The sequence below is a fragment of the Populus euphratica genome, unplaced genomic scaffold, assembly GCF_000495115.2.
Source record: "Populus euphratica unplaced genomic scaffold, PopEup_1.0 scaffold94.1, whole genome shotgun sequence".
Lineage (NCBI taxonomy): Eukaryota > Viridiplantae > Streptophyta > Magnoliopsida > Malpighiales > Salicaceae > Populus > Populus euphratica.
In genome coordinates this window covers 147,466-169,153 of record NW_011499977.1, presented here as the reverse complement: position 1 = coordinate 169,153, position 21,688 = coordinate 147,466, and the positions used below count along the sequence as shown (strand labels likewise).

Here is a 21,688-nt window from a genome sequence, read left to right as displayed (position 1 = left end):
AAAAATTTATAAAACCAACCGCAGCGCCTGTAATACACGGGTTAGGTGGTCGGACGTGATGCTGCCACAGGGAATATTGTGAAACGATCTCAGAAAGATTCTTTACCTGGCTGGTTCGTGCACTTGAAAAATACCCTACCAATCTCTTAATCTGTGCTATCATGTCTTAATTAAAACACGTTTGTTTTTTTTTAATTTGAACAGTAAGGGGGCAATATTTGTCTAAAACATGATAATTTAATGACAAAATTGATAGTAAATGTTTCAATACTCCACGACTTTAATAATTCACGGACCAAAAAAATCCCATTAAATCGTTCATGTTCTATACATGAGTGCTTAACACATGGATGAATGAATGAATGAATGAAATCTGGTCCAAAATCCAAGAAAAATCATTCTAAAAAAGGAAATAAAACATCCACAAAAAATGAAAAATAGATAAAATACAAATGATATTGGAAACATAATATAATTCCTTGTCTTCTTCAGTTAGTTTTTAAGTTGCTAAAAGGAAAAGAAGATAAAAGAAACGTTGACCATTTGAAACTCGTAAGTTGTGAGAGTTGTTTGGCAACAAAAAACAGAAGAAAAAAAGGGAATGTTTTTTTTTTCTCATATGATAGACTTGTGTTGTTTTATGATCAGGTGGAAATGGCTACTGGGGCAGTGCCGGCATCGTTTTCGGGGCTACAGATGAAGGAATCAGGCTTAGGGTTTGGAAAAAGCATGGATTTTGTGAGAATTTGTGATATAAAGAGGATTAAATCCGATAGAAAAAAGATTTCAATGATTCGAAACTCCAATACTGGTCCTGATATTGTTGAGCTTCAACCAGCATCAGAAGGGAGCTCTCTATTAGGTACTAAAACAAACCATCACATGTACTGTATGATTCCTATATTTTAATCTGGGTTCTTTTTATTAGTTTGATTGCTTATAGGATCAGAAATGATGAGTTGAGGCATATATGCTCGTTTTTAATGTTATTGTTAATCGAATATGATTAGTGCTACAAGATATATATGCACAGAAAATATATAAAGACCAGATTTTTATGTATTCGGGGTGTTAGTAGATATAACCCTAAACTTTAATTGGGCGAAAATTTAATGTTTTTCTTCGCCTTCTTTTTGGGAATAATAAAGCAATCTTAGGTTCTTCATGTCGGATATGAATTTTCATCTCTGATGCTTGCTGTTTATTTGAATGCAGTCCCAAGACAAAAGTACTGTGAATCCATTAACAAGACTGTCAGGAGGAAAACACGTACTGTAATGGTGGGAAATGTCCCTCTTGGCAGCGAACATCCTATACGGATTCAAACTATGACTACAACTGACACTAAGGATGTTGCTGCGACAGTTGAACAGGTTCTTTTCAGCTCTTTCTAATTGAACCATTGGTGTTTTATTGATCTTCCAGCTTAGCAAGGGATACCAACCATGGCAACTCTTCCAATTTCGACTTCTGTTTAAAAGACTGGCTTGTGATTCTCTTCTTTTCTGGTACTTTTTTAAAAACTAATAAAGAAGATGAAGGAAAAAGTCTCTCGTAAACCCATAGTTCAGTAAACAAATAACTATAGTCATTTGTATAGACCCATCTTGAAAATGATATGATGATTGGATCTGGTATTAAACAAATCTGGTTCTCTGTTGAAAATAGTTACCAATTGATCTCTCAGTACAATTCATTTTGATGAAAGACCTCGATCTTCAAGTTGATAGAGCATGTCTGTTGGGATTGCTTTCTTTTTTCCCTGCAGTTTCACTAAATTAAGTGCTGTTAATTTGGGTAGGTGATGATAATAGCAGACAAAGGAGCAGATATAGTTAGGCTAACAGTTCAAGGGAAGAGAGAAGCTGATGCATGTTTTGAAATAAAAAACTCTCTCGTGCAGAAAAAGTGAGTTTTTTTCTTTTCCAAATACATAGAAGATCTGATAGACCATAAGGAACCTTCCATCCATGTTTTATATGTGTATTAAACTTTTCACTAACTGTTGTATACATTCAGTTACAATATTCCTCTGGTTGCGGATATTCATTTTGCTCCATCTGTTGCGTTGCGAGTATCTGAATGCTTTGACAAGATTCGTGTCAACCCAGGAAATTTTGGTAAGCCACAAGGCCCTTCTTCCATTTTTCTTTTGGTAATGAATGCAGCTATCTGAATTCACTGAGATGGTTCATTGCAGCTGATAGGCGAGCTCAGTTTGAGAAGCTGGAGTACACAGATGATGACTATCAGAAAGAACTTGAGCATATTGAGAAGGTCAGACCATTCCTTTATCAAAATGATCACCCTAAAAAGTTTTGAATAAGAAGTATGAATCTGTAGATGATCCTTGCCAAATTAACCTATTTTACCCGCTGATTTATATATCATGGCAAAATGGCCGACATGGGTCCAGGTCTAGGCATGAAGAGTATGATAAACAAGTGTTGTGTGGCAAGTATGTCAAAGTGAAGTGGTCAACAAAGTGGAAATGATATAAGTTTTGTTAGCTCTATCTGTCTCTGCTGAAAGTTCTACTTTGACCAAATCATAAACTCTAAGCTGTAAAGACAGGATTGTCAATTTTAAGCATTTGAATATAAATATGTATATGGTTACCTTTACCTGAGGTTTGGTGTTCTATTTTTTACTGTGCCAGGTTTTTACTCCATTGGTTGAGAAATGTAAGAAATATGGAAGGGCAATGCGTATTGGGACAAACCATGGCAGTCTTTCAGATCGTATAATGAGCTACTATGGAGATTCTCCTAGGGGAATGGTGAAAAATTATTTGCTCCCATAACGTTTAGCACTTTTCTTCCATCTGTTGTACTTCTAGACACAGTATCATCATACTGAATGGCTTGTATCGAACAGGTTGAATCTGCATTTGAGTTTGCTAGGATATGTCGGAAGTTAGACTTTCATAATTTTGTCTTTTCAATGAAAGCAAGCAACCCAGTTGTCATGGTCCAGGCATACCGTCTACTTGTAGCAGAAATGTATGTTCAAGGCTGGGATTATCCATTGCACTTGGGCGTCACTGAAGCTGGAGAAGGTGAAGATGGGCGGATGAAATCTGCAATTGGCATTGGGACTCTTCTTCTGGTACCCTTACAACACAAAACTACTATTTCTACAAAATGGAAGATCCTTTATAATCCTAATGATATGTTTTTCTGATAAATTTCTCAGCTTTCAAACACTCATTTGCATTTTTCTTAAAATGTATCAGTTTGTAGGTTATTTTAAGATGGAAATTTATGTTGTGAATGTGCTTGCACTTCATCAAAATTGATTTCCTTATGGTTAAATATCATATCACTAGGAAGGCATTATGTGTGGTGTGATCGCTGTAGAAGTCAGGAACTCTGTTGAATGTGCAGGATGGATTGGGTGATACAATCAGGGTTTCACTTACAGAACCACCAGAAGAGGAGATAGATCCTTGCAGAAAGTTAGCTGATCTTGGTATGAGAGCAGCCAAAATTCAGCAAGGAGTGGTAGGTTCTATGGTGCACTTTAGCAAATTAACACAATTATGCTCTGTAAATTTGTCCGTATGAAATCTTATTAGTTGACTTTTGGAGGAATCTTTTCAACCAGGCACCATTTGAGGAAAAGCACAGACATTACTTTGATTTCCAGCGCCGATCTGGTCAATTGCCACTGCAAAAGGAGGTTGTCCTTCAATTTCTATGGAAATTTTAGCATTTGTTAGCTATTTCTTTGATCGTGATTTTAGAGCTGATTATTCATGTAATTACAGGGTGAGGAGGTGGATTATAGAGGCGTCCTGCACCGTGATGGCTCTGTGCTCATGTCAGTTTCTCTAGATCAGTTGAAAGTAACCACTTAGCAGTGCTCTTACCTTATATCTCTTTTCACTATTCTCCCCAAATTTTACTTTATTAATTTGGAGGGAAGCATCTGAAGGATTTTATTGAAAATTTTCTCTTTCCAGGCACCTGAACTTCTCTACAAGTCACTTGCCGCAAAGCTTGTTGTTGGGATGCCTTTTAAGGTATGTTCTGACCTAATTCTATTGCATCGAAAGAGAAGTGTCTTGAAGATGATTTCTGAATCCATAATTGTTTTTATTGGCGCAAATATTTCTGTTTAGGATTTGGCAACAGTTGATTCAATCTTATTGAGAGAGCTCCCACCGGTGGATGACAACGATGCTGTAAGAACCCTAACTTTAGAATTAGATGAATTTACTAGACAGTCAGAATAACTTGATATTTATACTGTATCATGACTAGCGGCTAGCGCTCAAAAGGCTGATAGAAGTTAGTATGGGGGTAATAGCACCTTTATCAGAGCAGCTAACGAAGCCATTACCCAATGCCATGGTTCTTGTCAACCTTAAGGAGTTGTCAACTGGAGCATACAAGCTTTTGCCAGAAGGTACCACTTTTCCGCAATTGTCACATTGTTGGTTTCTTATGCTCATTGTTTTCATCCATTCTATTTTCTGTGCTGAATTTTATTGAAAACTTTTGAGCTTTACCTCTCAGGTACACGCTTGGTTGTGTCTTTGCGTGGTGATGAGCCCTATGAAGAACTGGAAATTCTTAAACACATTGATGCCACGATGCTTCTTCATGATCTACCCTTTTCAGAAGACAAGATTGGCAGAGTGCATTCAGCAAGAAGGTAATACTGCTTTTCACTTGAATTTTATAATATGGTCATTAACTGAAGCAGCAAGTTAATACCAAGCCATAAGTATATCTACATTCAGAAAATGTTTGCCTGAGAGAAGCCTTCTTTCTTAAACCATTTTGTTGTTGATTGCTTCAACCTTCAACTACTTGCCTGTTGGTCATTTATATCAGCAGTGTTAATTATATTGCTGAATAGACCCAAACTAATGCCTAGGGTGTACCTAGTGACTCAACATGATAAACATGATTCATCTCTATTTTCAATTCTCTCCATTGTTCATTTGTTTTTTAATATATTTGTGTGTTTTATTTTCTAATTGCAACAGGATTTTTAACCATCTTGTGAACAGTCCCTAGTCCTGACACATTTCAATCTCTATCTTGGCTGCAGGTTATTTGAGTATCTTGCAGAAAATGCTTTGAATGTCCCCGTGATTCACCATCTTCAGTTTCCAAAAGGGATCCACAGGTAATCATGAAGCTTACAATATTCATTGAATGCGATGCATGCATGATTTGTTTTAGCTTATACTATTTTCTTCTCTTTGCAGGGATGAACTGGTCATTGGTGCTGGCACAAATGCTGGAGCTCTTTTAGTAGATGGTCTAGGAGATGGTGTCCTAGTAGAAGCCCCAGACCAGGATTTTGATTTTCTCAGAAATACATCTTTCAACTTATTACAAGGTTGCAGAATGAGAAATACAAAGACGGTATGAAGGTTTCCAAAAAAAAAAAAAAACAAATGAATGAGTTGACTTGCTTAGAGATTAAGGTCTTATTAATTAATTGATTTGCTTTAATCTCATCAGGAATATGTCTCATGCCCATCATGTGGAAGAACTTTGTTTGATCTTCAAGAGATAAGTGCACAAATACGAGAAAAGACATCACACTTGCCTGGTGTCTCGGTGAACAACCAATACCTTTGAATTATCATTTGATTTATGTTGATTAGCCTTATTTTCCTATAAAATAAGTAATTTGTCTTCTTATGTTTCTTTCTTAGATTGCGATCATGGGTTGCATTGTGAATGGCCCTGGGGAGATGGCTGATGCAGATTTTGGGTATGTCGGTGGTGCTCCTGGAAAGATTGACCTTTATGTTGGGAAGGTAATAATGCTATCCTGCTTTGAAATTCATATGGGCATTTATCAATCTATGCTGATGAGTAACTTAAATCATTAAAATCTGAAGGTGAGCATGATATCATTTAGTTTATGGATCTTTGAAACTACTAGCCTAAACTTCTGCAGGATGCTCTAAAGTTTGCCATCTTCCTGCTGAGTTCGTTCTGTTCTAATAAGTGTGTTGGCCTGTCCATTGACTAGCTTAACCTTTCTAGGCTGGATGCTCTCAAGATTGTTTAAAATATATGAATTCAACAAACAATAACGTAGACTTCAGTACTGCATAGAACCCCTGCCCTCGGCAAACCTGAAACACCAGCTTCTCTTTAGCTGACACGTGTTTTTTTTCAACTTTTGAAGTCTATTTGCTTATTGCGTTTGTTAGGCCATGCTTGGCAGTTCTAGTGTTGTTGCAAACATTTTGTTGCCCAGAATGTCTTGTTAACAACTAGAAAGGTTTCTGTGCATGATACTGATGCTGTTTGGCATAGATTTCGCCGACTCTTCACGGCTTAAACAGCTATCACTTTGCCATTGTATACTTGCCATGATGAATCATTAGTAGCATGCTCTCAGATAGATAAAGGAATTATGCCTCATTCGAGAATGCAGTTGGCTGGCATGCATGATAGTAGATTAGGGTTAAAAATGTGGTACGAGGTTTGTTCTTGATGTTGAATGATGGATGGCATTGATGGTCTCAGACGGTGGTAAAGCGTGGAATTGAAATGGAGCATGCCACCGATGCATTGATCCAGCTTATTAAAGATAATGGCCGCTGGGTAGACCCTCCTGCAGAAGAGTAAACTGATGGCTTCAGTCGACAGATAGGAATGAACAAAGAAGGCAATCTCATCATTGTTATCCTGATGCTGTGTCCCCATGAGGAAAGGAAAACAAGTTTCCATGCAATTTATTATATGATGTATCTCATCCTCTATTTGTACACACCAACAATTCCATGATTCCTCAATTATATATAGCAGTTACTCATTTTCAGCCCTTTTTTTTTTAAATAAAAAATAAAATCATGTCCATTCACTTGTTGAGAATAGGGAATAATTCCTTCATAGAAATAAATAATTTATGATATTTATCTTTAATATTTTACATAAAAAAAATTAATGTTTTCTATTGTTGAAAATCGTGGGGAACTTAAGAATTTGGTAGTGTTTTTAGCTATTAGGATTGTGGCACGTTAAGATATGTATTATCAATTTGTTTAATTTTATTTTTCAGCTTGGATTCGTTTAATTTAATAAAAAATATTATTATTAATAACTTTTAATATTATCATATTTATTTGAATGAGGGTTTTTATTTAACGATATAAGTAACATTATTGTAATTTTTTGAATATTATTAAATTTATCTCATGCAACTATAATTTTTTTTTTTTGTTTATGTAATTATATATGATTGTAAATTAACTCCGACGATATAACTTTTTAACTTGTAGTATTTTTTAAAATATATTTTTATGTCATTAATTTTTTTTTCTTTTTATACTAGAATTTGAAATCCTATAATTATACTTTAGGTTTACCCCTATTTTACAATAAACTAAAAAGAAAACCTAATTTTTTTAATGATATTAATAATTTATTGTAATTTTTTTTAAATATAATTAAATTTATCTCGTGCGACTCTAGAATTTTTTCTCTCTAATCTTGTTTCTTGTAATTTTATATAGATGTAAATGACTTCTATGATATATAACTTTTTAAATTGTGGTATTTTTTAAAATATTTTTTTTTGCAATGTATTATTATTTTTTATTATTTTTACGCTAGAATCCTAAATCCTATAACTAGACTTCGGGCTTACCCCTATTTTGCGATAAAATATGAAAAGAAAGCCCAAAAAAATGTGTAAATCATGAAAGTAATAAAAATCATAAAAATATAATAATAATAATAATAATAATAATAGAACATTAATATTCATTGCTAAAAAGAAAGGTTGAAAAAAATAGAATCGGTAACCTCCTCAATATACAGAAATCATAATCATAATGAGCTAAAAGAATTAAATTTAAGAATATAAAAATAATAATTCAGATTCAGAGAATCTCTCTTCTAGCAGCATAACCATAAGCAGACCTTCGAATGTTATCTTGTCTCTTCTTATAAACCAATCCTCCCAATCCAACCATACACGCCGCCACTATCACTCCCACTACTATCCCCGCCTTCTTCCCTCCACTCATTCCCTTCGATTCTCCTTCACCCTCACTCTCTTCACCCCCACTTCCTGCTTCCACATTGTTGCTGTGATTGATCTCGCTCCCTTCCGCCGGCGCCGATGCAGGTGCTGAGCCTGGAACAACGGACGGAACCAGATCTGAAGGCGGTGGTGCTGGCGGGGATGCCAGTGGCGAATCTGACGGAGATCCAATTTCTGGTGAAGGAGATGGCAGGGGAGGGGATAGAAATGGTGAATTGGCGGGGGCGGCGGATTCTTCGGTAGATGGAGATGGAGATGGAGACGGTGACTGTTCAGGTGTTTCCGCGGAGAAGGAGGAGATTTGCAATAAAAACAAGGCTAAAACAAGCACCAATCCAGTGCTGCTACCCATATTTGAATCTGAACTAGGAAATGGCCAGAGAGAGAGAGAGAGAGAGTTGAGCAAGTTTGGTGAGTGCAGCAGTAGATCAGGAGGGGGAAGGAAGTTTAAATAACAGACGTGATTTTTTTTTTAATCGCGTGGGGGAAGTGTGTGGAAGTGATCGAATACTTCGTACCTCTACTCTTAATATTATAATAATTTCATCCTTGTTCTTTTAGTTTTTCTAATTTCACCCTCCATTGTCGCGATCACCATTGTTCTTATTTCTTACTAAGCAGGAGGAAGGATGGCGGTAGGAGAGTCTGGAGATTAGAGGGATGAAATATAATATAATACACGGCAATAATTAACCGACAATGAGATTGATGCTAACTAACGGAATTGTGTTTAAGATCTAAGTAAATTGATTAATAAGATAATAAAATATGATTATTAAGGATAATTACTTTTAGGATATCACGGTAAATGCGGGATGCGATTTCTTTTTGGTACGATTTTTATAAAGTTTAGTTTTTATTTATTTATTTAAAAGCCAGCTAACGCTATCTTGTGGTTGTATCTTCTTTATTTCTAGGATGGAAATTTAAAAAAAATAAAAAAAAAATTATAATCACAATCAACAAAAAGTAATAAGAATTCACTCTATTATAAACTTATTTTTTAATATATATATTATGTCTATTTCTTTTCTCTACAAGTATCCCATAAACACCATATAATTTTATTTATATTTTTGTAATTTTTCTCTTCGTTGCCTTCTTGTCTCTAAGATAAGATAATTCTATGCTGAAGAAAATACTTATACTAAATATGAAACTGCAAGCTCTTAACATGAACACATGAATAGATTATATGGGTTTGTTTTTATATTTTTAAAATAATTTATTTTTTTATTTTTTAATTTAAATAAATATTGTTAGATCATTTTGATGTATTTATATAAAAAATAAATGTTTTTAAAAAATATTATTTAATATATTTTTAAATAAAAAATTAAAACTATACATTCAAACACCATGACATAAAGCAGAAGGTGGGGGCATTGCCTTGCTTGTAGACAAATCTTCCATTTTTTTTATTTTATGCCTTGCTTGTAGACAAATCTTCCATTTTGTTTTTCTTTTATTTGGCAATCATGTAATGGACTCCCACTTTAAGTTTATCGCAAGTGTAGTTAAAATTAAGTAAATGGCAAGTTGACCCCTTGGATTATGCCGCACTCTGTCACGTGCAAGGAGAAGTGGGCTGGTGGTTATTTAAATTCAAATCCGAAATTATCGCTACAAGTTTCAACGCACCGTTTCATTAAGATTGATGCTCATCGTTTTGCTAAGCACTCGATGCAACACACGTCTTCCAGTAGTCGTGCTACGCATCGTTTAGCATGTTCTAGAAGGAAAATAAAAGACAAAGTTAATTACTCTTGGAAAAACACTAACGAGAAATTAAAGGAAACTGGATTCGGGCAAATCCCTTTGTGTTCTTCATCTTTGTCTCCTCCTCCATTCTTCTACATTAGAACTTGTAACCTCTTGTAAGAAGTGGTATCAGAAGAGACCTTACACTTACCTTAAACATGACACATGATATTTGTGCAATTGATTTTAAATGACTGGAGGATTTCATTGAAGTAATTAAGAAGTATGACTGGTCAAAAGTATGAGCAATTGATGGACCTACTAAAAGTATAAAGTCATATGTTGGATCATACCATTGAAAGTCAAGAAGCTCATATTAAAGACAGAGGAACATGGTAAGTACTATGGCACAACAGATAAAGTTCACTTTACAAAAGTTTTTTCCAGTTTAAGGTAGCTCCAGCCAAGGCAAAGACAAACAAACTTGCATCTAGGAGGGATCGCATTCTAGAGCTCGTCTTATGAATGAAGAAAGAATCCTTGCTTTAAGGTACATAAACCCAAAAACTTCTTTGCAGTATTTTGGGGTGAAGATGTGCATGAATAGCTGTACAAATAGCTGCATAAATATACCTAATATATTGAAGAGCTTAAAATAACATCCTATTATCTAGATGGTATTGCTTTTTACTAGTATAAAAACATTATAATAAGTTTAAGGGACCAAAAAGTAAGTTGGAAAGAGTATGTAGAAGCTATAAACATGTTTATAGGTATGTGGGACAGAAGGATCATTTATAAGAGTTGATGGATTTGAAGCACATTGGAGGGTTGGAAATGTATATCTAGAATTTTGATGTATGGTGGAATAAGACTGAGATTAATGAAAAACAAGTCTTAGTCATTTTTTTGAAAGGGTTGGAAGTAGAGATTAAAAATAATGAAGATATTTGATCCTAAAACCCTTAAATCACACATATAACTTGGCCTTAATACAAACAAATACTTTAGCCTTTAGATTCATGAAGACAAGTAAGTTATATTAAGTCAATTCTAACATGGTTAAAAAGTTTTTTCTACTAGGAAAAACATTAATAATGTCTAGATTTTTTTTATATATTTAAAAAAAATAATCTAAATCATAATATAATGTAGTGTAAGCTAATGATGTAGTTTTTTTTTTTAAAAAAAAAAACCTATTAAGTCTTTCACCATGTACACACTCACATTTCATTGTGAATTCATATAATGAAATCATCTTCCCTTTCAAGGACAAAATCATTTAGCTTGACTTTTTAGTTATTATAAAAATGAATGGAGTTAATCAATATTTTTACATCTTTGTTACATAGTGTTATTACTAGATTACCATTAAAAAAAAATTACTTTAATTAAGGGATATTTTTAGTTTTTTGATTTCTTCTGTATAGTGTAATGATTTATATGCCCCTCAAAATTAAACTTTTTAGCTTTGGATGTGAAGGTACTTTTATTATTTTCTCTTGGTTTTTCTTGTTAATTTTATGTGGGTTAGGGGTAATTAAATCTTTTAATATGTATAGAATATAATTAAAATAAAAAATTGGTTGGCACCATAGTAAGAACTTTGAACATCACCTTTCAAAGCAGCATTTGAAGCACATCATCACTCCTATCATGGTGGTGAGGCGCGTGCCATCAAAAGATAAGCGATTGAGCTCTGGTTGTGCCTTTTCTTTTCCCTCCCTCTTTCCTCTCTCCCCTCCTAGAAAAACACAATGGTCATTGTAAAAATATAAAGAAACCTGGTTCTTTATTTGTTGAATCAAATTAAGTCCTTATTTTTTTATTGTAATGTATTTAGTTTTGAATCTTTTGTTGAATTAGTTTTTATTTTCAATTTCATCACTTGACATTTGATTTTTATATCAAATTTGATCCTTATTCTTTTAATTATTATTTTTATTTTTTTATCCTTTTTTAATTGAAATTATTTTTCTATTCCATCCCTTATGATTTTATTTTATATATCAAATTTGATCCTTATTCTTTTAATTATTATTTTTATTTTTGTGTCAAATTTAATTTTCATTCTTTTTAAATCTACTTTTTTTTTGTTGAATTCTTTTTTTCAATTTTTCACTAATTATTTTGGTTAGTTGAGAATTTGACATTTTGTTTTGGTTTACTTTTTATATTGTAATATCCGATCTTATGATCTATATTACAAGTCTTGAAGATTAAACCAGGTTGACTTTAGTCAATAAAAAATATTTTTTAAAAATTTTATTCGTAATCATTGGGTTCGTTGAAAATTGATATTTGTTATTTTTTAACTTTTCTTTTTATGAATTTATCCTAGTATCATGTCTTGGATCATGAATTCAGCAGATTCACTAGGGTTGTCCCAAACCTTTTTTTTTTCATTGATTTTTATTTTCTTTTCAATTCTGCCCTTCAGTATTATTTTGGTTTGAGAATTGAGCTCCAGCAGTTTATTCAGTTTGCTTTTCATGGGTTATCTTAGTTCCATGACTAAGTTATAAATTTTGTTTGATTCTCACTCATGTTGGATGATAAAAATAGTTTATGTCTGGTTCCTTTAAAAGTTTGTTTTTTCCCTAAGAATTCACTTTTTTGTTGGCTCGGATATATACAAGTTAATTTCTTCTTTGTTTTTTTTAAAATTATTCACTTTTTAATTTAGTTATTTATAATTTTATTTGTTGGGAATCGAGATTCAATTATTTTTCTATGTAATTATTCTAATCTCATTTAATTTTTACTTTGTTAATAGATAAGATTATTGAGATATTTTAGGAATATTGTAAGGATATATTTTCATAATATTGACAAGCATTCATGTTTTGCATTGAATCATTGTTGATTTTCCTTCTCACTTTATTTGTTGTCAACATCTTATTTAATCATCATATTATTAAATTAGTCAAGTTTATTAAACTCATTCGAGTTAATGACTAGAATAATATTTTTTTATTTTTTAAAAAAAATATTTACACCACCTTGATATTTTTTTTACATTAAAAAAAACTAGGTCGACATGTGACGTAGCCACCTATCTAATTAAATTTAAATCGAGTCATGCATACAGTGGACAACCATCAAGTAAAGAAAATCATTCACAGGTTGAAGGCAGAAAAAAGCATACCTATCAAATCCTACCTTGAGGTTAACCCGACTAAGAAACTAGTTCTGGTTCACAAAGTATTTAAAATTTTAATATCCTATATGAAAAAGTTAAAAAACAATATATATATATATATATATATATATATTATACATATTATAAATAATAAAGTTTAAATAATTATTTCAAAAAGTTTTTTTTTCTCAAAGTTAAAAAAATATTTTTTTTCAAGTTGAAATATTTAAATCAAAAATATTTTTATTTTATATTGAAAAAATATTTTTTTTTTTTCATAAGTATAGAATATATATATTAATATTCATCTGTTCCAAGTTTTATCAGGTCACACGTTGACCCGGCAAGTTAGGCAAAACTCAGCAGGTCAATCGCAAGCCTAGCTTTTACCTGCCTTGCACCTTGCCAAGACCTAAATTTAGGCAAAATTCACCAGCCAATTGTAAGCCTAACTTTTACCTACCTTAAACCCTGTCATGACACAGACCAACCCATCAGGCGGAGTCTGGTAACCATGGAAAAAAGGTGTAGGGTGATGGATTCAAACATTTCAAATCAGGGGGAGGTGGAGCAAAAGGGTCGCATTCATTACCATTCTTGCGATGGGGACTTGTGCGGTTTACCGAGCAGGAGGGCCGTCTTTGTTTCCGACCCTCCAGGAAACTCGGCCACGTATTATTTATTTGCATTGCTTGCCTAAGAATTAAAAACTTTGAAATACAATTTCCACTCATGTGGAGCCCACCGCCAGAACCAATGCGCGTGGTATGACTAGAAGAAGAGGAACCCTGACAGATCTGGGAAATTCATTTCCTCAGCAAGTTCACATAACAGGAACCAGGGAAGAGACGCCCAGATTTATTGAACTCTTCCAGAAAACCTTCAGAAAACGAGGCAAAATTCAGAACGATAATACATAATTCAATTTTTTCCCAGTCAGTTTCACTGAGGATGGGGTGTCGTAGGTTGGTGGTCGCAATAGATTTTCTCCTTTGGACATTTCTTACACTACTCGCTGTATTTTCTGCTGAAGCTATTGCCTTAACCTTACAAGATACATAAATTAGCGAAGCACATAAGATCCTCACAATTCATCCTTCACTTCTCTCGTGCTGCTCTCAATGCCATCTTTGGCATCTGAACTTTCTGCTTTTGATGTTGAAGCTGGCTTTTGGAGCTTGAATGGAATCGATGCGTGTTTCTTGATGAACTTATAAAATGCAACCACGGTCCGATCAGTGTCCACAGTGATCTGCCCAACACCAATTATCCAAAACATATCACAAAAACATACTCCAAATTTAAATGCTATAATGGGCAGAAGCCATATTGAAAACACAATGTCAAATTTGTAACAGCAACTTACTGGATCAAAGCTCTTGTTTCCAGCAGGAAAGAAGAGGAGCGTGGGAAACCCATCAGACTGCATGAAGAAAAAATAAGTTAGTAGAATTTCACTAAAAACTTCCTCTTACTTTTCGCTTTGAGATTTTGCACTCCAACACCATTAATTTTTTTTTTTTTTATTGTGCATTGAATTGGAAAGGAAAAGTACTGAACAGTCCACCTTCCACTCTATATAGAAGTCAATGTTTTCAGAATTGCCAAGTCATTGATTTGGAAAATGGAGATGATCAAAGATTCAGAGATTGAACCAGGAAAAAACAAATTAAGTAAATTGATTATATTTAAAATATATGAAATTTAAACATGCTCCACCACAAACAGCTTTGGAACAGTAGAGGTCTTAGTTCAAGCCTCTCTCCTGTAAAAGTCGGTCTGTAAAGCAAACCCAACCAACCATGTTTTCTAGTTTCTGGTCAAACAACTTCATTCACCTGTCTTCAACTGAGTTTGACTTCTCCGGGTAAAAACTAGGGGTTGCAAGTGGCATTCAAGGTACATAGCTAGGCATTGGGCAATTATAAGTAGGAAACCATGGGTATCCAGTCTGAATTTAATCCTCCATAGAAGTTTATCCCCACATTATTTTACTCACAAAGGACACTCATCTATTATAAATCCAAGTTCTAAAAACGACAAACTGCTATATTAAAAAAAACAACGGCAAAACAAGTTCTTGGCATTTTCAAATCCTACGCCATAGATCAAATTGAAATACAAGTACCTTTGCCCTGGGATGCTCATTTGTTGTTCCATCCATCTTGGCTATAACAATAGACTCAATGCCCCTCAAATGTGCGGCAAGTTTGTTGTATGTTGGCTCCAAAGATTGGCAATGCCCACACCATGGTGCATAGATCTAGTAAACCAAATAAACATTTAGAAAGCGCACAAGTAAAAAGAACCCAAAAGAGAATGGGTATGTTCATGCATTTATCAGTTGCAACAATACCTCAAGAAGAACATCCTTTGACTCATCCAAAACAATTTCATCGAAGTTATCCCCAACCACTATCTTTACATCCCCATCATTCTATAACAATCAAACACCATAAAAAATGTCAGATAATAAGACAAAATAAAATAAATCAATTAGTTCTTCTCAAATAAAAGAATGATTAAATAAATAAACTAGCTGAGAAAACAAAACTTAGCAACTCACTGATTCGGGAACTGGATCTGACTTGAAGAAAGGCTTGAGCTTGTCTTCAATGAAATCTTCTCCAAAAGCCTGAGAGAAGACAAAAAGATCAAAATGTTACAGATTTTGGCATTGGCATACCTGTTCATTGAACTCATCAAAATAGCAGGAAAAGCAACCCATGAACGAACAAATGGATGCATGAAGAAGAAGAAAAACCATTACCCAACCACAGTTAAAGCTGATTATAAATTGGAGACCATAAGGAGAAAGTTCCCACCTTAATGTTGTCCAAGGTAACATCCCCATCAAGTACAAATTTTTTAGCATCATCATTTCCTGTGTATGCAAGAACCTAGACAGAGATTGATACAACAAAAACTTCAATTGCACCAAACATATGAAATCACCAACAATCAGTACCATAAATTCGTACTGAGAAGAAAAATTACTTTGGGGGCAGTTCCACTGATACCAAAATATTCTGAAACAGGTTTCCCAACATCTTCATTGTCCATTTCCACGTATACAAAGATAAGCTGCAGTCCATGATATACTACAGTTATATCCCACAAAGTTGTCTATAAAATAGTTGCATGTCTATTATCAGCAGCAAAAGGTATTAAAATGAAGGTTACTGATTATTGAATTCAAGTTACCTTTCCCTTGAATAATCTGGCTGCCTCTTGAAAAATTGGGACAACCTTTTCTGAATCATTTGAAATTGCAAACAGCAAAAGCTGAGAATAAGAAAATATGGGACCATTGTTCTGATTAGTACACTTTTAGAAACAGCATAATTGCACTCAGAAGTCCAAAACAGAGCAATGTGTATCCAAACCTGCTTCTTAATTGTACTCTCAAAAATCAAAGGGGCATTTTCCCTAGTAAAAATGGTCACCAATGGCAGTTTGTTGGCAAATACGAATTCAGCTATCTCAGACTTGGAAAAATTACCATCTGCAGAATAAGAAACTATATATAAGAGCAATGCCTATTAAAAGATTAATTTTAAGAGTTCCAACAAAAATGGGAGTAGGGAAGAACCAACCAAAAACACTCAGTTTCTCAGCCTCTTTCTTAAGCATGACTAAAGCTGGGCGTTTAGCTTGTGGGTCAAGGTGGAAAAGCTTTGCCACATCAGGATTCACAGTTTGGTAGAAGCTGACCTCATCTTCAAGTCTTGAAGCAGCAGCAAGTTCCTCACTTTCAGGACCCTGTTTTTTTATGAAGTTAACTAGCACAGAATCAATTATAGAACAAATGCACATAATGTTCTAACAACTACGATAATCTCAAGATGAGAAAAACCATTCAAGAATCAGCTCATGAGTTGTGCTCTTTTCCATTTCTAAATTTGATATTCATGGTCAGAACTATTTCTGCTAAAAAAATAAAATTAAGCTAACACATGTTCTACACAGCAGATCTGTACCTTTGAATATGATACAAAATTCGGAGCATAAATTGCCTAAATGATCCACAGTGAGAAAGGAAATTGCTACTTGACACTGAAGCGATTAATTTCAAATTGTAACGCAGATCATAGGTCGAAAGACATGAAACAAAACCAGGATGCATTGTTGTGAAACCAAACCAAACCAAACCGGAAAATAGTGAAAGCAGCAAAGCGTACCACCAAAGAGTTGAGGAAGCCCAGGACAAGTTTAGTTTCAGAAGTCAAGAAACGTTCAGCATCATCTACTGTTGTTATATTGTAAATACCAGGTCCTATTTTCTTCTTGATCCATGTTACAATTCCTTCTCTACATCACATTGCATCCGATTACATCAATCGTAAATTTATATAAAAAAGAAAAAAGAAAAAAAACCACAGACACTTACTTGGTTCTTGGGCCAGGATAAGGTTTGTGTACTCCATCAACAAAGAAATAAACAGTAGGAAAGCCTTGAATATCATATTCCTGAGCCAACTCATTCTCTTCCGTTGCATCCACTTTAGCCAACATCACTCCTTCCGCTTTCAACTCCGTAGCAGCAGCCGCATACTCGGGAGCCAACGACTGGCAGTGACCACACCACGGCGCGTAGAATTCCACCATCACAAACTTATTCTTAGTCACAAAATCACTAAAATTACCTTCCTTCAAAACGACGACGTCCTTGTCGTCAATCTCAGGCTCCTTGTAAGAATCCAATTCGGAATCATCGAGATCAGAGTAGTTGTCGAGGTCATCTTCGTTGTCGAATTCTTCGTCGAATTGGTCCGGATCGGGGTAGTGGTCGTGTTCGTGTTCGTGGCCGTGGCCCTGAGGAACGGCGTCGGTTTCTTCTTCGAGGAAACTAAGATCCTCATCGTCATCTTCGGCGGCAGCGTTTTGGAGTTTAGAGACAGAGGGAGAGAGCTGAGAGAAGAGAAGGAGGACGGTGAGAGAGAGGAGAACAATGAAGCGAGTCGACATTGTGTTTTTTTAGATCCAGTAGAGTGAGAGAGATCTGATAGCGGTAGCGAGCGTAGTGCCGGGGTTTATAGAAAGAAAAGTAAAAAAAGTCAACGTTAAATTGGAGTGTCTGTAGGTGTGGAAATGTTTTTTTATTTAAAAATATATGAAAATATTTTTTTTTTATTTTTCAAAAATTATCTTTTTACATAAATATATTAAAACAATTTAAAATATTAAAAAAATCATTTAAAAAAAAATTAAATTTTCATGAAACGTAATTCTAAAGGCGCTTTTCAAGGCAGCACAGAACCAGGTCCTGGACGACGTCGTCTTGATATTTATTTTAGCCAAAGTGCATTTCCTATTTCGTGCGGCATCTCTGGTGTTATTACTACAGTTACAGATCAATATGGTATGGAGGCGCATGTGATGTGAGTGGGCATGGGCAAGAGCAAGAGCAAGAAGAACGAGGGAGGGAGGGAGGAGATATCCTTCCGTTACCCAACTCGATCACGCTTTCTATCCTAGGCTAGGCAGAAAAAAACACAGGCAGGCCAGAGAAATAAAATCATTCTTTCATCATATCCTCGCCTGTACGTTCTTTTATCGTCTGGTGACTTTCTTTTCTTTTTCAATGTTTTCAATTTAGAAGACCATTACTCTAAAGTGTTCACAGGCTAGTTACAAGCTTTTTATTATTGGTCTCGATAATAAGCATCTTGGTTCTAAAATACATGAAAAATATAAGGAGTTATTTGGTAACAGTAATAAATACTTTGTGTGTATTTTGAAACTTTTTCGATTTGTTAAAAGAGTGTAAGATTATATAGAAATGATTTGAGTTTTTTTTTTTAAAGTTTAAAGCTATACCATATTGGAAAAACTTGGTGGTAACTAGAATTTAGGGTAATATAGTCTTTTCATATGAACGCATCTCTCATTTACAAATTCATTATGCTATAAAGGTCTCTTGGCATTTTCTTTAAATAATTAGATTATTAAAATAACTTTTTAAGCAAAAAAAAAATATATTTGGAGCTTTATAATAATTTTTTTTTACAGTATAATAAAATTATTTAAATGCATTTTAGAATCAAAGAATTTAAAACATTATTGCATAAACTTTTTTGTTTTTTCTCTTAGTTTTTTGTTTTGTTTAGATAATATAAAAGACATTTATATCTTTTAATTATATAAAATATTACAAAAATGAAGAAAAAACATTGGTATATTATAGCTATGCTTTTCTCCATTTCTATGTCCTTATCTTCCTTTTCTCCTTTTATTTTTTTCTTTTTCATTACTTTTTTACAATGAAGAAGCCATGACTTCACTTAATTCAACCCTAAGCAACACCTACAATAAACCCCACTTCTCTTCTTTTCTTTGTACATAAAAGAGTAGAAGCTAAAAAAAAAAACTTGAAATGCTGAAAAAAAAACTTTTAAAAAAGAAGTAAATAAATAAGACAACATAAAAACTAATGATAACCATTAATGAAAAGAAGTTAATGGTGCATCATTTCTTAATCAAGGCTCCACACAACAACATCACCATCATTACAATTAATATTTCCTTCTTTTTTATGTAGTTTTGAAGTTTTTTATTGGTTTTGTTTATTTTCATTTTTTGCTTTTTAGCTTATTTAGATATGTCTAGCTATTTGGATTTCTTGAATTTTGTTGTTTTATGAATTTTTTGGATATGTTCGGTTACTTATGTTTTTTTATGGAATTTTTAGGGTTTGTGATTGAATTTAAGAATTGAGGTTTAGTTTATTAGAAATTGATTTAACTAAAAGCTTTGATACATATTAGATATGCCTTTTAAATTTGGATAATTATGGGTTTGTTATGTTGCTAAAAAAAGTATAATATGACTTGAACATTAGTTAATATAATAAATTATTAGATTGTGTCCATGGAGAAATAAGAAGAAGCTAAGAGATGAGCAAGTCATCATGGAGTTCAATAAGATCATTACATCATCCTTTTCTTAGTCTAGATATCATTTTATAGATTATATGAGCATCTGGTTTTTTTATTATTATTATTGAAAGAGCTACTATAATTTCCATACATCTTTGGTCATGTACGAGTTTTTGTTAGGTTTCTTTTATGTTGTTTGGTTTAAGGAAGATTTATATAATATTTATTACTATTTTTAGGATTGAAACTATTCTATATTGTGAGTCAAATGATTACATTTATGTCTTTTTATGCCTTGGACACTGGGTGTCTAATAAAGATTTTGAAAGAAATTAGCCTTTATTTTTGTTGGATGAGTTTGATGCTTGGTTGATGTTAAGTTGTTTAGCAATTTTTTTTCAATTTTAAAAAAGGCATATTATGTTTCTATCACCATTATTGATGATTGGAACCATATAGTTCTAGTGAGTTTGGGATATGAAACAAATTAATTTGTTTACTTTAAATTATGTATCATAGTTGTTTGACAAGTGTATTGAAAGCAATTTGCTTTTTTTTACTTGAAATGTTTTGCTTGGATTTCATGATTGGTTTATGTTTTATTGTTTAGTCTTTCTTTTTATTAATATTGTTTTTTGTATTAAGTGATGTGGATTGAATTTGTTTAAGTAGAGCCATTGGTTAGACAAGTTATAATAGATATTGCTTTCTTGATTTGTGAGTTGGTGCTCTATTTTTTTTCATTGAACTAATAAGACTATTACTTTGAGTTCTTTTTTTTTTTTAATATTGTTGTCATTTTTTTCATTGAATTTTTATTTCTCTATTGTATTTATTGCTTCTTAATTGGTGTTTATATTTATTTGTATGTTAGTTGTTGCTAAATGGGTTGATTATTTTCTTCATGAATTGCTACTCAATGAGTTCGCAACCTTTTTTGTAACTAGATTATTAAAATTAATGGGTTTTTTTTTCCTCTCTCTCTCACCCTATATTAATAAAAAAAAAAACTAAAACAAGAGATATTTTTAACGTCAATGCAGACATAATATATTGTGAATTTGCATATTATATAAGCTTTTTTTTTTCTTTTTCACTATACCCAAGAGCCACATGCCACTTTTTTTTTTTTTGCTCTTTTCTACATGGCTTTATATAACCCATGTTTTCCCCCATTTTCTCTTTTTTCTCTTCTCCTAATAATCATGACACTATTATTTTCATTTCCCATGCTTTTTTATGCACTCCTCTATTTTCTTCTTTTTTTGTTTTCCTACTTGCCCTATCTCCACTTTTCCTTGTTCATGTTGTGGCACTTTGTTTAGTCGAATCCTAGTGTTATTGTTTATTGTTTATTTATCCATATTACACTCGTTAGCTTAGAATTGAAACTAAAATGGAGGTTGTCATTGATTGAACAACCAAACTATTTTTTTATTTAAGTAGTGATGGCACTGGTTTTAAGTAGATGCCATAACAATAAGCTTTCTCTTGCGCGTCTACCTCTATAAAATTTATTTGAGTTTAGACCGTGACTTCCATGACTTTTTCTAAGTAAGGAAAAAAATCTAAGATGATGCAGGTAGTTGATAAGATTGCTTAAGAACCAATGCTGGGGAATTATCGTGCATAACCAAAGTACATTGCTTTATGAATAATATGGAAAAGCTTGCATTAGTCTTAGATTATATTGATAAGACCCTGTTTGATAGAATATCTAGTAAGGCTTCTAGTACAAATTTATATAGTGAAGCCACTATTACATTTCTAGGATCCAGGTTACAAAAGTTTCACTTTCAGGTATATTGACATGACCCCCACCATTAAAGAGTATGCTTAGATCCTGAACTTCCCTAACGACCCTTATAAGGTGTATTTTAGACAAAGATTTAGGGATACAACTACCAAAGTCATCAAATTACTACACTTAGAACAAGTTGAT

The 21,688-nt window shown here is 33.3% G+C and overlaps 3 protein-coding genes across 4 annotated transcripts; 1 reads left to right on the top strand and 2 right to left on the bottom strand.

Annotated features, from left to right (window-relative positions):
- Nucleotides 1-461: 461 nt before the first annotated feature.
- On the top strand, nt 462-6,802 carry HDS (4-hydroxy-3-methylbut-2-enyl diphosphate synthase). 2 transcript variants are annotated; one of them, XM_011046059.1, is made up of 20 exons: nt 462-556; nt 649-862; nt 1,216-1,373; nt 1,802-1,908; nt 2,020-2,120; nt 2,201-2,277; nt 2,660-2,779; nt 2,878-3,108; nt 3,387-3,503; nt 3,607-3,681; nt 3,770-3,847; nt 3,965-4,024; nt 4,124-4,186; nt 4,266-4,410; nt 4,521-4,659; nt 5,062-5,139; nt 5,222-5,381; nt 5,481-5,579; nt 5,678-5,782; nt 6,504-6,802. In XM_011046059.1, exons 2-20 carry the CDS (start codon nt 655-657, stop codon nt 6,603-6,605), a joined length of 2,223 nt encoding a protein of 740 aa, XP_011044361.1. In that variant the 5' UTR covers nt 462-556; nt 649-654; the 3' UTR covers nt 6,606-6,802. The 2 variants fall into 2 exon arrangements, with proteins under 2 accessions (XP_011044361.1, XP_011044362.1); XM_011046060.1 differs by having other exon boundaries at nt 470-552.
- Nucleotides 6,803-7,713: 911 nt separating this feature from the next.
- Nucleotides 7,714-8,472, bottom strand: LOC105139579 (classical arabinogalactan protein 1-like). Its single transcript, XM_011046057.1, has one exon. The coding sequence runs from the start codon at nt 8,375-8,377 to the stop codon at nt 7,862-7,864; it is 516 nt and encodes a 171-aa protein (XP_011044359.1). The 5' UTR covers nt 8,378-8,472; the 3' UTR covers nt 7,714-7,861.
- A 5,224-nt stretch (nt 8,473-13,696) lies between these two features.
- On the bottom strand, nt 13,697-17,923 carry PDIL1-4 (PDI-like 1-4). Its single transcript, XM_011046056.1, has 12 exons — nt 17,259-17,923; nt 17,050-17,179; nt 16,465-16,630; nt 16,255-16,373; nt 16,073-16,153; nt 15,866-15,952; nt 15,694-15,768; nt 15,435-15,503; nt 15,225-15,305; nt 14,997-15,131; nt 14,235-14,291; nt 13,697-14,120 (listed from the first exon to the last, which is right to left on the bottom strand). The coding sequence occupies exons 1-12, from the start codon at nt 17,834-17,836 to the stop codon at nt 13,953-13,955; spliced, it is 1,746 nt and encodes a 581-aa protein (XP_011044358.1). The 5' UTR covers nt 17,837-17,923; the 3' UTR covers nt 13,697-13,952.
- Nucleotides 17,924-21,688: the final 3,765 nt, after the last annotated feature.